Source organism: Echiichthys vipera (genome assembly GCF_963691815.1).
Source record: "Echiichthys vipera genome assembly, chromosome: 13".
Lineage (NCBI taxonomy): Eukaryota > Metazoa > Chordata > Actinopteri > Perciformes > Trachinidae > Echiichthys > Echiichthys vipera.
Window position 1 is genome coordinate 1,606,818 of NC_139838.1, and position 17,022 is coordinate 1,623,839.

Consider the following 17,022-nt stretch of genomic DNA (forward strand, 5'->3'; position numbering starts at 1 on the left):
ACACAGAGCTGATAACGTACCCACCAGCTCACAGGCCCAAGGTGAAGAACGCAAGCACCTGAGAGGCGCCCTCACAACTTTTGGTTACCCCACCAAAGTGGTTGAAAAAGAAAAAGAAAACCAGAGAAACAAAATAGTCATCCATATGTGGCTGGGGTATCAGGGAAACCCATGAGGATTTTCAACAAACACTGCACCCCTGTGTTTTCCAAAACCAGTAACACACTCACTAGTACATCCCAAGGACAGAACACCATATGCTGTCCAATGCAACAAGGAATGCAAAGATCTCTACATTGGAGAAACAAGATCTCCACACCACATAGTTGGAACAGTCCCAGTCTGGTCAGATGTGTTTATGAACTGATGAAGCCTCTGGGATGAGAGGTGAAACGTCTTCCTAGAGAAATTTCCAAGTCCAGTTGCTTTTGACTGAAATTGCTTTTGGGATAACGATGGACAAATAATAATATTCACAGGCTCATCCATAGCTGTATTTTATATTTTGTTGTCCATTGTATAATGATTTGACCATATGGTGTGTTGTTTGATGGAAATATTTGCTTTTATTGCATGTGTTAAATGTTTTTTGAGTATTAGAGCATTCTGCAAACCATATGTGACATTTGGCCAGAAACGTTCAGTTTAGGTCTGAGTGTGAACTGCTGAAAACTTCTGAGTGGCCCAATGTGTTCAAGCTGCAAGTAAATGAGAAAAACTGTAAAATCCTGTGTTGTTCTGTGGGCTTGGAAGCACACAGTCTATTAATACTCGGGCCTATTAGTGGGAATGCATCTTTATTATTCTTCAATACATTTTTCGGTGATGTGCCCATTTCAGCATACTTTTAGCTACCATTCAAATATCAAAATGTTTAGCTCTTTCAGCTCCTTTATGGTCATCTTCAACTTTGTTTATGCCTATATTAGGCTTTATTCATATTTCTTTAAAGTAAACAGAGAATGTTCAAATCCTCTTAAACATACTCACTTTGAAATGTATCTCCTTACATAGATTTTAAGCTACAGACTCCATTTGAACTATAAACAACTAACAAGACTTTAAACTATTAAGACTTGACTTTTCTTTTTGATATATTTTACACTTTTTGAATGACCACTGTTCAAATGTGATGCTGTTTTCAGACTTCTTTTTCAATGGTTGTGTGTTAGATGGAATGTTCAGCCACAGAGTGCACGACTCAACTGTCAGCAACAATAAGAAAATCTCTCTTCAACTGCTATGATGTCCACAATCTTTACTTATCATACATAACTTTGAAATTAAAATGTAGGAAAACTTGTGCCCACAGTATAACACCGTAGCTCAGCACCGACTCGATGGAGGTCCAGTAAAAGGACACCAACAGTCTCTCTGTAAGGTCGTTCTTTTTAGGGATCCTTAGAAAACACAGTCTCTGTTGGGCCTTTTTTTTTAGGTGAAAATTATAATAATTATGAAAAACATGATCAATGATGAGTATTGGCAATAGCACTGTCACCTGAATTACTCTGCGTATTTGTTGTTTATAATTTCTCACATTGGTGTGTTTGTGTGTGTGTGTGTGTGTGTGTGTGTGTGTGTGTGTGTGTGTGTGTGTGTGTGTGTGTGTGTGTGTGTGTGTGTGTGTCTGTGTGTGTTTGTGTGTGTATGAGTGAGCCATACAGGTCTCAGAAGTAAGGTCCACTCCACAGATTTTAAACAAAGGTGGGGAGTACTACTGCCCTGAAACAGTTGATTTCGAGATCTGACAAGAAAATAACTAATGTGTTATAATGATGTGATTCCCCTTATCACCTTTGGTTTTGAATCTATCTGTAACATCATAAAAGCCTAATACCAAAGCAATGCTAATGCAGATTAAGGTGGCCCCTGTGTGTGTGTGTGTGTGTGTGTGTGTGTGTGTGTGTGTGTGTGTGTGTGTGTGTGTGTGTGTGTGTGTGTGTGTGTGTGTGTGTGTGTGTGTGTGTGTGTGTGTGTGTGTGTGTGTGTGTGTGTGTGTGTGTGTGTGTGTGCTGAGAAGAGTCTTTGTGTGACCCAGAAACAATTGTGGGTCTCTGATGAATCATGCATGAACAGGGACAGTAACATGAGAGGAGGAATCCCATGCACCTCACAGTAGTTGTAATTCCACCTGCCTGCAGATTCTGTAGAATGGTAGTGAGGAGTGAGTACAGAGGGCCCGCCGTACTCACTCTCCCCATCCAGAGTCTTTCAGAGGAAATAACAGTACTTCTCTGTAGCCAATCAGCGGGCTGGATGAACTGGAGTCCGTCCCTAACCGAATCAGGGAGTCAGGAGTCAAGTTATGATACTAACACACTAACACCGGCATATATGTTTTGTCTTCAGAATAAGAGCATGGAATTTCAGCTAACGTGAACCGGAGACGTTCACTCTGCAAATCTAATTGATTAGTCCAAATTAGTCGTTACTAGTTGTATGATTCATCACTGACATGGAGCAGGCCGATCACTGAAACTCTCGCCAACAAACCTGGCAACGTGACTGCTGTAATTATTATTTTTTTTAAAACTTTCCTCTTTGATAAAGCTTACAGCTAGGGTTTTCAAGCCCTTAACAGTGTTGTTATTTTTAAGCTGATTTTGTTCTGCTTAATAATGCTGCTATAAGGCTAGTCTGCCGGGGGATAATACTTTTCCTGTTCCTCTGAGCTTCTCTCCTTTCTGTCTGTATCATTCTTGTCTCATCAATGCATGTTACTAATTCAACTTCTTCCCCGGAGTTGTATGTGCTTTGTTTGTGCTTTGTCGTCTCGCAGGTCTCTGCTAATCGTGGTGGTGCCTGCTGCCGTGGTCCTGCATGACGCTTCCTGCTACTACTATAACTATTAGTCATATATACTGTCACTAGTCTAATAAACTATAAAATTTGTAGCCATAAAAACACAATCAGTGGTATGTCTCGCTGTATCATAGCTGCTATTGTCACTACTCATCATGTTTGCCACCACAATTATTATTATAATTGTCATATTCTATCACCTTAGCTACTATTCTACTATATTAACTGCCATAACATATACTGTAAGTCATATTCACATTACTATAGATATTATTATAGTTACTGATACTCTTTGGTTGCTTGAATCTCTGGAAGTGTGTCTGTCTCCGTCTTTGTGTCTGTCTTTGTCTCTCTGTCCATCTGTCTGTCTTTTCTCTCTTTCTCTCTGCTTTTCTTCCTCCCCAACCGGTGCAGACAGATGTCCGTCCTCCACAGAGCTGGGTCTGTCCAACGTTCCTGCCTGTTATAGGGAAGGTTTCCGTTGCCACAGTACTCTAGGGGGGAATTGTTGGGTCTATGTAAATCATAAATAAGTCATAGAGTGTGGTCTTTACCTACTCTGTAAAGTGTCCTGAGATAACTTTTGTTATGATTGGCACTATAAATAAAATTTAACGGAAATGAATTGAACTTCGATCTTGAGACACTAGATGACGGTGTTCCTCTCATTCTCCATATTCAACCTTTCAATAGTTCTTTCTAAGAAACGTATTGGAAAAATATGATAAAATTATGGACCAGTAATGTAAAGTGCAGCTGTTTTATTTCCCATACTGAAGGTCTAAATGCTGTTTCAACGGCTTATCCATGACAACATAAGGCTAATAACATCATGGTGGATACATATTGACTCATATATTTGTTTATTTAGCCTTAATTAATCTTTGTTGGCACAACAGTAGTCAAATCTGAATAAACTGAGTCTAAAAATAGCAGAAACCCCACCATGGAATCTGTAAAATGGAGGCTGTGTTTGGCCTCAGGGTCAAGCAGTGTGCTCGCTGCTGGCCACAGCCTTGTCTGCCATTGCAGCCTGAAGGCAAGCTCACGTCACTTACACAATGGCACACATGACATGCATTTATTTTGAAGGCTTCATGTTGAACTTCCTCTTTAGATGACTGCGGTTGTACTACTGGTAGTTGACGCATCCAGCCCCGCTGTTTCGAGGTTAGACCTGCTGCTGAGCGACCAAATACTCCGTGTTTGTTAGCTGGTCTATTTATTGAAACACTTGCTTTAAGGATTGATTCTATTTATTCATTCATTTATTTATTTATTTGACCAAGATGGGCTGCGCTGGATTCACCTGTTCCAAACACTCCCTGTGCGCGCTCAACATCCTCTATGTTGTGAGTATCCTCAGCAGAATGTACCATATGGATTATTAACCGATACTGCCGCTTTTGTCACACTGATGAGGTCAGACACCGCTTTAATCAATAATTCACTGTGGTACCTGGATCACATGCTCACTGATGCATCAAACTGTTGAGACATAAAAGCCTGTTTTTTTATATGAAGGGCTTCTGAGGCTTTATATGTTATTTCCTTCCATGCCGCGGATAGCTCTTACCATCACTGCTTTCTGAAATGTGTGTGTTTGTTTGTGTGTGTGTGTGTGTGTGTGTGTGTGTGTGTGTGTGTGTGTGTGTGTGCGTGTGCTTGCGCGTGTGCGTGCGTGCGTGTGTGCATGTGTGTGTGTATGAGTGAGCCATACAGGTCTCAGAAGTAAGTTCCACTCCACTTTTAATCAAAGGTGGGGAGTCCTACTGCCCTGAAACAGTTGATTTCGAGATCTGACAAGAAAATAACTAATGTGTTATAATGATGTGATTCCCCTTATCACCTTTGTTTTTTGAATCTATCTGTAACATCCTAAAAGACTTGACTTGACTCTTTATGTAGGCCCAGAAAAATAATTAAGTGCCATGCTTGTGTGCTGGGAATATTACATAGCCCACACACATACTTGGGGTGCACTGGCATACACAGAAACATTGAGACAGCCTTTACTATAAACAGCAGTGCTACAGGAAAAAGGGCGTCAGAGTGCATCTGAAGCTGGGAACATCTTTAAGTTTCTAAACCAACAGGCACAGCAGTAAGAACACCCTGTTTTGATGCCAATTTAGGGATTCTCTTTAGTACAATGGTTCTTAAACTTTGTTCATGACGTTCCACCACTAAGACTAATGTTCAAATACAGCAGCGTAGGCCGACACTATTCAGCTACAGACAGGAAGGTTTATTCCTAATCAGATTATTTATTGTTGACTGTCTTCAGCCATGACTTCAGTTTCAGAAGGACTGCTCTAGATATTCTCTTTCTGATCCGCACTTCTCTTCGTAATAATTCCCATTTGGAGTCACGATTGCAGTGTTTTTAAACCAATCATTTTACCTCTGCTGACTCTCTTCCACGACAGTTTAGCTCGTCACTCATGAACCTGACCACATAGCAGGCATATTTTGAAACAAAAATATTACAGGAAATGCTGAATTTATTTTAAATGACATTTCATGGATCTTAAAAGTATTTTCTTGAGAAATGTTGTAGTATTTTAATAGTATCATATTTATTTAGTAATTAATGTTCTTTTTTTATTTTGGAGATTCTTTCGAGTACCACCAGAGAAAGCTTGAGTACCACCATTGGCCACAGTTTGAGAACCATATTTTCATTGTTTGCCAATATGCTTTCAAGTAACAGTAACTTGGCATTGTGTCATTGTTTTTAATCCCTCTTGTCTCTAAGCATGCGTGTACCCTTGCTTCGTTTCAACATTAAATGATGGTGGCCACAATAAGGGGTTGATTTGTTAATCAAAGCCCCTAAACCGGGTGAGGTGTGTTGTCTGACAACATCACACCCCATATAGTATTCATGAATGGACGCAGCACTGTGATGCACTGTTATCACTGCTTACACTGGCCTGCGTGCCCATAGCCTCCTTTGCCAGAGGTGGGGCTAGGGTGTCGTGTGTTTTTACTCAGGCACTGGGCAGCGATAAAGTGTCATTTAAATTGATTCGAGCCAATCTCAGCAAGACATCATGGGAAACCAGGGAGGTGTGGAGGAGAAGGGAAAGTTCACTTGCTTTTTGAGAAATGTAATTTGTTTTAATCAAAAACATTCTTTACATTATCATCATATCATAACATAAACAAGGTCATTGTTTCAGATCTGTTACATTTTTTAAATTGAAGCTGCCTGCAGCATATATTTTTATTGGATATTGAAACAAATTTAAAATTATTGAAAGGACTACATATTTCACAAATCACATGTGACTATTTTATACAATAACAACTGTATCATTCAGACTTAGTGTGTGTCTGTCCTGCAGATGGTGAGTTTGCTGATGATAGGCATCGCAGCATGGGGAAAGTGGTTCGGCCTGGTCTCCAGTTTCCAGGTGGTGGGAGGCATTATCGGCGTGGGCGTTTTCCTCTTCTTTGTGGCCCTGGCTGGCCTCATCGGGGCAATGAAGCATCACCAGGTCCTGCTCTTCTTTGTATCCTTTAAACTGCTCATACTTTGAGCTCCTATCACTGCAATTTGTTTTAAAACTACTATATGATGGTAATAACATTTAAGAAATTACCACCCAGAAAATGTGAGTGTGGCAGGGGATGTGTTCTCTGTATAGTTAAAGTTAAAGGGGTCCTATTCTACTCTTTTCCAGGTTTGTACATGTATTTTGTGTTTCTACTAGAACATATTGACATGCTTTAATGTTCAAAAAAAACTTTTGACACAATTTTTCTATCATACTGCTCATGGCTGCAGCACCCTCGGTCTGAGACGCTCTGCTGCAGCGCCAGCCCCCCTCCTGATAAGCCCAGTCTGCTCCGATTTGTCAGGCACTTCCTGTTCTCCTCCCCACTGTTCCTACTACTACAATTCAATTCAATGAATTTTAATTTATAGTTCCTCCAGAAATGCTGTAAGCTTTGGGATGGGTGGGGCTGTCCTGGTTGACATGTCTCTTCAACATTGCGTGGAAGTCTGGGACAGTGCCAAGGGAGTGGCAGACCGGGTGGTGGTTCCTGTTCAGAAAGGGGGACCAGATTGTTTGTGTGTACCAATTAAAGGGGTATCACACTACTCAGCCTCCCTGGTAAAGTCTACTCCAAGGGGCTGGTAAGGAGGGTTCATCCTGTAGTCGAACCTCAGATTGAAGAGGAACAATGTGGATTCCGTCCTGGACGTGGAACAACGGACCAGCTCTTCATTCTCGCAAGGATCTTGGAAGGGACCTGGGAGTATGCCCATCCATTCTACATGTGCTTTGTGGATCTGGAGAAGGCATATGACCCGGTCCCTCGGGAGATACTGTGGGAAGTGCTGCGGGGGTATGGGGTGAGGGGGTCACTTCTGAGGGCCATCCAATCTCTGTACACCCAAAGAGAGAGCCGTGTCCGGATCCTCAACAGTAGTAATCTAGTTTATAACAATAGCTCCGGACAGCCAGCTGTGCTCCGACTAGCTAGCAGGATTGCCCTTAGCTTTAAAAGGATGCACAGTTAAGACTCAGAAGATAAACAAGTAAAACTATCTTAATATTTTTCTGTTGTTAAGTGAACTGAGAAATATTTGTTCAAAATGAATATATTTGTAAGTTAAGACAATGTTCATTTTTTATTTAGATCGACTTCTTAAAATAATCAACTTATTAAAACACAAAGATGTAACAAACATAATTTTTTATGCTGAAAATGTCTTTATTTTAAGTCTTCCTTCGCTTTGCGTTGGGCCGAACAACACCCCTTAGCTGTGATATAATCCCAACATACCTACGCCGTTGTGACCTATTGCTTAAGTATCCAGGATCCATAAAATTTCTGCGCCAAGAGTAGGCAATAGTTCCAAGCAAGCTGCTGAACTGCCGCGTGTCCGCCCAGACACATGCGTCTGAAAAAAATGTTGCAAGGCCGCAAAAAAGTTGTCACACAGTTTTCTGACAAAATACATGCATTCAAGTTGAAGCTGGCTTTGTGGGAGACGCAACTGGCAAGTGGCGACCCTGCTCATTTCCCCTGTCTGAGAGATGTGCATGTGACCACACCTGATGCGGACGTGAAACGGTACAAAGACAAGATTGCAGGATTACTGTGGGAGTTTAAGAAACGATTTCAGGTATTTGGTGAACTTGAGACAGAATTTTCAGTTTTTCGCTCACCTTTCACAGTTAAAGCTTCTGATCTGCCGGTCGACATCCAGCTAGAGATAATTGATTTGCAATGTGACGCAGATTTGAAGGGCAAATTTGCCTTCGTAGGTCTGGACACATTTTATCAGTATCTACTACCAGGGTACCCCAAATTAACAGCCCTGGCTGCTAAAATTTTGTGCATGTTTGGGACAACCTACCTTTGTGAACAAATTATCTCAATAATGAATATCAATAAAACAAAAATGCGTTCAAGGCTCACACACAAGCACTTAAATGACATTCTGAAAGTGACAGCTAGTCAGGACATGACACCTGATGTTGATGCACTTGTGCAGGCCAAAAGATGCCAAGTTTCAGGAACAAAAACAAGTCCAGACTAGACTAACGTCTTTAAAATGCTGCCTTGCATTTTGAATTTGCAGATACTGTTTCCATTAAAAGAATACAGCTCTGTGAAAATGAATACTTACTGTGGTGATTTTAAACAATGTGCAATGTAATGTTAGTCTTTCTTTATAAGTCTCATGTAATCGTAAAGTTCATTACTATAATTTTCAACACCAGTTACTTAAAGTTTCTGCAATTTTATGAAATGTTTTGTAAAGGTGTTGTTCAATAAATTTTAAGTTAAATTTCAAATTTCTCAATGTCCTTGTGGTTCTTTACACCAAAACAAAGGGAAGACATGATATTTTGGCTATTTATAGCTAAGTATGCTATAATTTTAATGGTCCGGCCCACGAGGTCTACCAAGGGGTCATTTGTGGCCCGCGATGTGAAATGAGTTTGACACCCCTGATTTAAAGGATAAAACAGATAAAATAAACTAGATCACAACTATTTAAAGTATATTGAACTTACATGATGAATGAAGCACTTATTACAGTGCATACAGTTTTATCTCCAACCTATTCTACAGTGTACTTTAAATGCAGTGGCTTAGTAACGCTGGCTGTGAGCAGGATTACTTGTACTAAGTGTGATGTGTGTAGTTGTTGTTGCTCCTTAACAGTGAAGCTCAGTACATGATCGTCCTGTCCATGGTGTTTATTGTGCAGATCTCTGTTTCCAGTGCCTGTTTAGCAATCAACAGAGAACAGCAGGTAAGATGAAACGTCTGGTTTCTCTATTAAATCAGCTTTTATTCATCTTATTTTCCTGTTTGACTGCGTGTTTATAAATCTGCATAGCTAACTTGAAGAACTGTTAAAGGGGACAACAACATTTTTTGGTCCAGTATTGAGTGGAGCACTGAAGCCTGGCTGCTATGAACTGAGCTGCAACGTAATCAAACAGGGCACCTGCACACTGACAATATACAGTACGTTCACTAAAAGAATGAGTCTGACTATGTTGGTGAAAGATGGAGAACTTTCCATTCTCCTGCCATTCTTTGGTGTGTAGCTACTGATGCAGGTCAATACAGGAACTTTAGCTAATAGCATTAGCATACCTCCGCTCAATCGCTGATGATGATGGATCAGTTCCCAGTCTGTCTGTAAGTCTGTGTCTGTGACACTAGGGAGATTACCAGTATTTACTACGGTGGGCAGGGAAGTAACATCGATTAATCAGTTACAAACACTGTTGACTTTTTCCATGGAGCTAGTTCTCAGGGCTAACTGCAGGAGGCCTCACACGTTTGTGTGACAGGGCTGTTGGGTCTTACTCCTCATTTTCACATAGCTCTTATGCAAGTTCATTCATGCTATGGGTACCGCTGAAATCTCAGATGTGTTTGTAAAACTACTCCTCACCATTTTTTGTTGTTGTTGTTGTTTCCACTAATAAAGAAAAAATAACAGATTATACAATGTATACAAGGAAAACAACCTTTCAAAACATAAAGTCCAAGGACCTTAAACCTATTGGGAGACTGTTCCAAAGCTTAGGGGCTGCAGAGGACCTACAAGCTTGGCTCGTGGTGTGGGGATCACAAGGTAAACCTAAATAAAACAGGAAGCCAGTACAAAGAGATAGAATTATCGATGTCATTTGTGACAATTTTAAGTTTAAGGCAGGTAAAAAGAGAATAGTAGTCCAAGCGTGATACAATAGAAGCATTAATCAGCATATTCATTTAATTTCTCGATACAACAGATGTTTGGCTATGTTGCTTAAGTAAAAGAAACATGATGGAGTCAGTTCTGGTTAAAATTCATACCAAGACAACACGGACTAGACCAAGGACATGAAAATAAGGTGCCAAGGTTCTGGCTGATTGATTGAGTGAAGGTAATCAGGTTCAAAAACCAAGACTTCAGTTCTGTCTGTATTAGCAAAACACAACCAGAGAGTTATTCCCACAGGTCCCTCAAAAGACTGCACGTCAGTTTCTTGTTTGATGGTGCATTTCAGCCTTCACCTAAATAACAGAAGCCCGACATAAACTTCAGTGATTGTTACTATTAGCAGCCTGGTTGTTTTGATGTTTTCTTAAAGTTGTTGAAATGCATTCTTGGCCACGTAGGAAGTGAAGTAGAGGAGTATGAGGCAGGTCATGAGGAAGTGACTCAGTTCCTGGAATGATTAAACATCCCAGACTGATGTTCTTTAATGTGGTATGAACAGTTATCCTCCTTTTGATTCCTGTCTCAGAGGAACAGTAATGCATCAGTCAGATGTCACCATTTGAAGAAATTAATGTGAATAGTTACACAGCCAAAAACCTCAGCACCCTCAGTATATATCATCTGTTACTAATCATTCAGCACAGCTCATTGGCAGTGATTAGGAGTATCCTCTTCCTTTCACAGGAAGTGGCGTTGTTGTATTTGCAGTGTCAGAAATGAAGTGGAAGGGATTACTGATAAAAGCTTTCAAGTTTAAAGCAAGCCCTTCTAATACTGCTGAAAGATGAATCAGACATACTGTATATACAATGATTAATATTTAAAAGTATGCCTTAAAGCAAGACAATGTTGGAAATGGGACACAGGTCTGCACTTGACTTGTTTTAATAAAAAGACTGAGAGCCTCATCATAAATATTATTTTTATTCTGCTTCATGCAATTTATTTGAATTCTACTCACAGCCCATATTTTTTAATCATTTCTGTTTTTTTCCACAAAGAAAGTTTTATTACCTTTTTAAAAAGTCTTGACATCTACTCTTTGTCCCTTGATGAAAAATCGAGAATCTCTTAATATGCAAACATCACTCTTGTGTAAGTTGCATTGGATGCTGTTTGGCTTCCAAATGACTTGTGATGTCCTGATAAAGTGATCCTGCAGGTGACGCTTCCAAACACCAAAGAGAAGGAACAATAAGCACCAGACTACTGTACTCATGCAGACAGTAAAACTGGGACTAAAGTCATCCTACCTAGAATAGAATAAAACTAAGAAAATAAGGGCAATAGAAATGTTATTTATATAGCAAATTTCATTACACGCAAACTCAAAGTGTTCAATCAATCAAATTTATTTATATAGTACATTTAAAAAACAACCTTAGATGCCAAAAGTAACAACATACATAGAGTCATGTGCTAGCAATATAGATAAAACCAGCATAAATCATCAATATTAACTATAAGATAGGGTAATAGGAACAATTACTAAGATAAGGTAAAACAAATAAAAGCTATACTAAAAGATGACAATAACAGGTCAGGGTGAGTTGAAGGCCAGTGAGAAGAGGTGGGTCGTTAAAAGTGATTTCAAATGCTCCAGAGTTTCAGCTGCTCTGATGTGGACGGTAAAGCGTTCCATAAATTAGGGGCCACAACTGAAAATGTTCTGTCGCCCTTGCTCTTTAGTTTGGATCTGGGGCAAACCATCCGTGACTGGTGGCTTGACCTCAAAGTTCTCACTGGAGTTTGATGCTTAATGAGGTCAGACAAATAAGGAGGGGCTAGACCGTTTAGGCTTTTAAAAACAACAAGATTTTGTCCTTAACCCTAAACTGGACAGCAAGCCAGTGAAGAGAGGCAAGAATAGGGGACTTGATCAGCTTTTTTTTTACATTGAAAGGCAAAAGAAAAAATTAAGAAAAAACAACACATACACACCCATTACTTAATTACATTTGATTAAAAAAAAATAAAAAGCAAAGACAGATTGAGGCCACAGACAGCTAGCACCGGCCCAATGGTCCTGGGGGTTCATCTGTGCTCACTGTTACTACTGATACTGATACTACTACAACTGAAACTGAAGAAAGCCCTGCATATGAAAATGCTGTAAATGAGCAGTAAAGCTTCATGTTGCTCTGCAGGATCACCTGCTGGAGGTGGGCTGGAATAACTCTCAGAACACTCAGTGGGATGTAGAGAAGAGCCTCAACTGCTGTGGCTTCAAACAAGTGGACCCCAACCTCACCTGTGACGCTGTGAGTTTGGATTAATGAAATGTTTCCAGGCCCCTGTTACCTTTCAGCGTGTTAAAAGATTGATAATGGTTCCTCAGTTGTTTGATTATAAAAGCCTGTAACTGCTGTCTGAAGCAAGTTGTGTCTCTTGTTCTTCTGCAGGCTTGTTTTCCCAACCACTCATGTTTGCCCTGTGTAGATAAGATCCAGGAACATGCTGGAGAGGTTCTTCGCTTTGTAGGAGGGATCGGACTCTTTTTCAGCTTCACCGAGGTGAGCCATCACAACAGCAACACTGCTGGGCTGCTAGATGCTGTGCACAGTTTAAATATATAACTAATACATCAGTAGTAGTAGTATTAGTAATGGTAGTAACAGTTGTAGCAGCAATAGCAATGGATGTTAGCAGTCCTAAGGACTAGCACAGGTCCTTGTGGGCAGGTACAGTACAAATTGAGCTGAGCACTGGTACCCACGGGCTGTCTCCACATTCACACTGGTTACATCACACCCAACTCTACTGAGAAAAATGTGTCTCTGACCAAAGTGGTACAGTCCGATTTTGACCTGAATTATGGAGAGACTGTGCATATCAAAGAGTAAAAGGAAAAGGGTGGTGCTGTGAAACGCAGGGGTAAAACTCACTGGAGCAGGATACTGCCAAGTGCACTGAAATAACAGATCTATTCTGTGCATGTGGGCACAAGTGGAAATGTTCAGAATACTACATTTATCAACACAATTTAACGATTTGACATGGTTATGAAAAAATTAGCTAGCGAAGATAATGAGGTATTTCAGAAAAGATCAAATGGTTTAGAGGCACTGAGCCATGAACATAAAGCTATCATTTGTTATTGTGGCACTTATCAGTAATTTAATTGTTTGACTCCAGGGAAGGCCCAGGAATGCTACTGATGTAGTAGGAGCAGTGGTAGTGGTAGGTATCAATAGTAGATTAGTAGTAGGAGTAGGAGTAGTAGCTGTATTAGTATCAGTAATAGCAGTGGTGGGCTGTCGGAGCCAGCAGGCCCTTCTCTGCTTTGAGTAAAGTCTTTTTTTTCATGATTAAATTAATGTGTGTCTGAACATTGAATTGAACTGAAATTGAAACATGTCTGAATTCAATTACTTTTTCATTGTATTTTTTGTGAAGCTGAACTAGATTTTCAATATGTCATTAAACGCATCACAGCTCCATGGACCTGTTCTAGTAGTATTGCTAGCCTTTCGTTGAAGTTGCCATTTCCTATTTGGTTATAAATTTGAATGACGTGTGTCATCAGCCAATAAAATTTTGATACATTTTCATGCAAGGTGCCCACTAACTCTTTTTTCTCTGTGATCCTTCTGTTGAATATGGACCGGGCTCCTGAAATTGGGCCTTTGATCCATAAATTCACGTTACACAAACAGAAAATATCCTTTACCCACATGTTGTTTACTTTCTCAGCTTTGCCTCCACGCTGTTAGTACGTCATACGCTTCGTTGATCTGATTGGTGGATTTGGCCTGTTTGTTGGTGATAGACAGATGGTTTATCCAATCAGCAACCAGTATTTTTTGCCCCTTCCCAAAAGATCTCCAAACAAAAGTTCCCAGATGGATCTGCTGAGACAATGAGAATAAATCCATCCGGAGAAGTCAGGTTAACAGAACGCCCCAGGGGCCCAGCAATGTGTCAGCGCTAGCCCCCAATGATGTCATCAACTTAGTTTGAACCTTTGGCGGGTTTTTCTGAGCGATGTGAGTGAACTATGTATGTATGCTATGGCCGCTGCCTTCACACCACCTATCGATTGTGTTTCCGATCTCCTTTGCGTCAAGACAGATGGCCGTCCTCCACAGAGCTAGGTCTGTCTGACGTTCCTGCCTGTTATAGGGAAGGTTTTCGTTGCCACTGTACTCTACGGGGGAATTGTTGGGTCTCTGTAAATCATATATAAGTCATAGAGTGTGGTCTATACCTACTCTGTAAAGTGTCCTGAGATAACTTTTGTTATTATTTGGCACTATAAATAAAATTGAATTAAATTGAATTGTGTGCCTTTTTCAAGGCGCTCGTTGGGAGAGAAGTCAAAAATAATTTCAAGAGGAAGACTTGTTGACAAGTTGTTGTCTGTGAGGTCCCTGTTTTATTAGAACAAGCGTTTTCAGATTGATATTGATCAAATAATTGAGAAGAGAAACTGATAGAAAAGTATTCTTCTTAAATAACTGGTTTTAAACCCTTCGCCAAAGTTTAATAAAAATCCTAAAGATATTGGCGTGGTGCCCTTTTTAACGAGGAAAAATTAATTAGCCTAATTAATAAGGTGACTTATTCATTTATTAAACCCTAAATTCATAAAGTAGGCAGGACCTTATCACCTTCTATTTTCCTGCAGAACATATTACTGCCAGAGTAATCAGGATTTTGATCAAATCTTAGCACAACAACAGGTGCATATGTATATTTGTACTTAATATTATTGAAGCCTATAGATTTATAGATTTTCCCCAGTCTTATTCCTTAACACAAAGATAAGCAGATGTTATTGCTTTGCTCTCAGTATCTGACTGTTAATTTGTCCCTTTGTCAGATTCTGGGAGTGTGGCTCACGTATCGCTACAGGAACCAGAAGGACCCCCGAGCGAACCCCAGTGCTTTCCTGTGAGACAGCACCAGCTTCAGCCACTCTGTACTGTCCCCTCAACACATCTATGGACCTTCTCTGGGCTTTGTGAGCTGTAGACAAGTGGTTGTGGGTGAAGGAACATCTCAAATGTTGCCCCCAGTAAGACAGCTCTGCATAAGAAAAGTGTCTGAACACACAGCAGTTAGTACACTGAGCACGTTTAAAAAGGGGTAATATTGTCAGTTTGCTGTATATTCCAAAAGTATTTATGCAGCCTGCCTGATGGTGACCACCCTGAACACTGTTTTTTTCCCTTTTGTTGTTTGTTTGTTTGTCTGTCCCAATGAATGCAATAATGTCATCTGCTAGATATTAATATGACTGTGTGTGTGTGTGTGTGTGTGTTTGTGTGTGTGTGTGTGTGTGTATGTGTGTGTGTGTGTGTGTGTGTGTGTGTGTGTGTGTGTGTGTGTGTGTGTGTGTGTGTGTGTGTGTGTGTGTGTGTGTGTGTCTGGTGTACAGTTTGTCTTGTTTCTTGCTGTGTGTGGTGTCATTGGCCTTGTGCATGACTGCAAATATGAGCTCCTGTATGAGAGCTGCAGTGATGAATCTGAGCCTCTGTACTGTATACTGCAATAAAACCCTGATGGAAAACATAAATCTGCATTTCTGGCATTATGTTTTTTGTTTCTTCTGTTTTTGGTGTGTATAAAATGTTTAAATTCAACACTCCAAAAAAAGATTTGTGTCGGTTATTCAGAAAGGCCAAATGTTCCAGTGGAGTGAGGACTGTGGTGTCACTTTCAGCAGCTCCACTCAGTACTTGTTGGGGCCCCTGTACTGTCCAGAACCCCAGCTACCATTCATTGTGTTGTAATCTAGAAATAAAAATGTCTGACATCTGCCAAAGTAGCAGTTAAGCTAGGCCACATGAGGTCAAACCATGGCTGAAGGTCCAGGGATGGTTGTAACACCCTGTTAATCCTGAAGGCTGAGATGGATAGATAGATGATGGACGGATCAAATCAAATCAAGTCTTTATCTATACGCCACTTTTCATACTTTGACAGTAGCACAAAGTGCCTTACAGAAAGTAAGAGCAAAACAAAACATGAACAAGAAACACATGAAAACCCAAACCTCCCGTCCCCACAAATATACACACAAAGATTAACAAAGACATACACACTCAGGAAACACTGGAAAACAGAGGGGCTAAAACAGTCAAATAAGATAAAAAAGAGTAGACGTTAAAAACTGAGGGAGTAAAAACAGTCAAATAAGATAAAAAAGAGTAGAGGCTAAGAACTGAGGGAATAAAAACAGTCAAATGAGATTAAAAAAAAAATAGGGGCTTAAAAACTGAGGGAATAAAAACAGTCTAAACAGTCAAATAAGATAAAAAAGAAAAGAGGCTAAAAACTGAGGGAATAAAAACAGTCTAAACAGTAAATTGAGATTAAAAAAGAAAAGGGGCTAAAAACTGAGGGAGTAAAAACAGTTAAATAAGATTAAAAAAAGAATAGAGGCTAAAACTGAGGGAGTAAAAACAGTAAAATAAGATTAAAAAAAGAATAGAGGCTAAAAATAATTAAAATATAAGAAGCATAAAAGGAATTAGAATGAATTAAACAGGTCAGTTAGAAGCCTGATTAAAAAGGTGGTTCTTGAGCCTCTTTTTAAAAACATCAACATTCTCTGCGGCCCTGAGTTTCTCCGGCGGGCTGTTCCACAATCGGGGGCCAGAATAACTGAATGCCACCTCCCCATGTGTTTTAGGATTAGATGAGATGGTTGATGGATGGATGGATGGATGGATGGATGGATGGATGGAGGGAGGGATGGCTGGATGGATGGATGGATGGATGTATGGATGGCTGGCTGGCTGGATGGATGGATGGATAGATATCTAGATAGAAGAAGAAGAAGAATAATAAGAAGAGGAATTCCTTTATTAGTCCCACAATGGGGAAATTCGATTTTTTCACTCTATTATTATTATAATTCATGTTACACACACAGGCCCGAAATACACACACATGTGAAAACAGGACCTATATACATGAAATTAATGGAGAGATGTTAGAGTGAGGGGGCTGCCAGTGAC

At 40.1% G+C, this 17,022-nt stretch overlaps 1 protein-coding gene across 1 annotated transcript; it reads left to right on the forward strand.

The window, feature by feature from the left end:
• The first annotated feature begins 4,074 nt into the window (after positions 1-4,074).
• On the forward strand, positions 4,075-14,991 carry tspan13b (tetraspanin 13b). Its single transcript, XM_083925492.1, has 6 exons — positions 4,075-4,157; positions 6,156-6,323; positions 9,008-9,088; positions 12,205-12,318; positions 12,460-12,570; positions 14,880-14,991. Exons 1-6 carry the CDS (start codon positions 4,095-4,097, stop codon positions 14,952-14,954), a joined length of 612 nt encoding a protein of 203 aa, XP_083781618.1. The 5' UTR covers positions 4,075-4,094; the 3' UTR covers positions 14,955-14,991.
• Positions 14,992-17,022: the final 2,031 nt, after the last annotated feature.

Excerpts from the sequence above, each read along its gene's own strand:
- tspan13b (XM_083925492.1), top strand. The coding sequence starts at position 4,095 with ATGGGCTGCGCTGGATTCACCTGTTCCAAACACTCCCTGTGCGCGCTC. Across the intron at positions 6,324-9,007 it reads ACCAGGTCCTGCTCTTCTTT|TACATGATCGTCCTGTCCAT; the intron begins GTATCCTTTAAA and ends AGTGAAGCTCAG. Across the intron at positions 12,319-12,459 it reads CCAACCTCACCTGTGACGCT|GCTTGTTTTCCCAACCACTC; the intron begins GTGAGTTTGGAT and ends GTTCTTCTGCAG.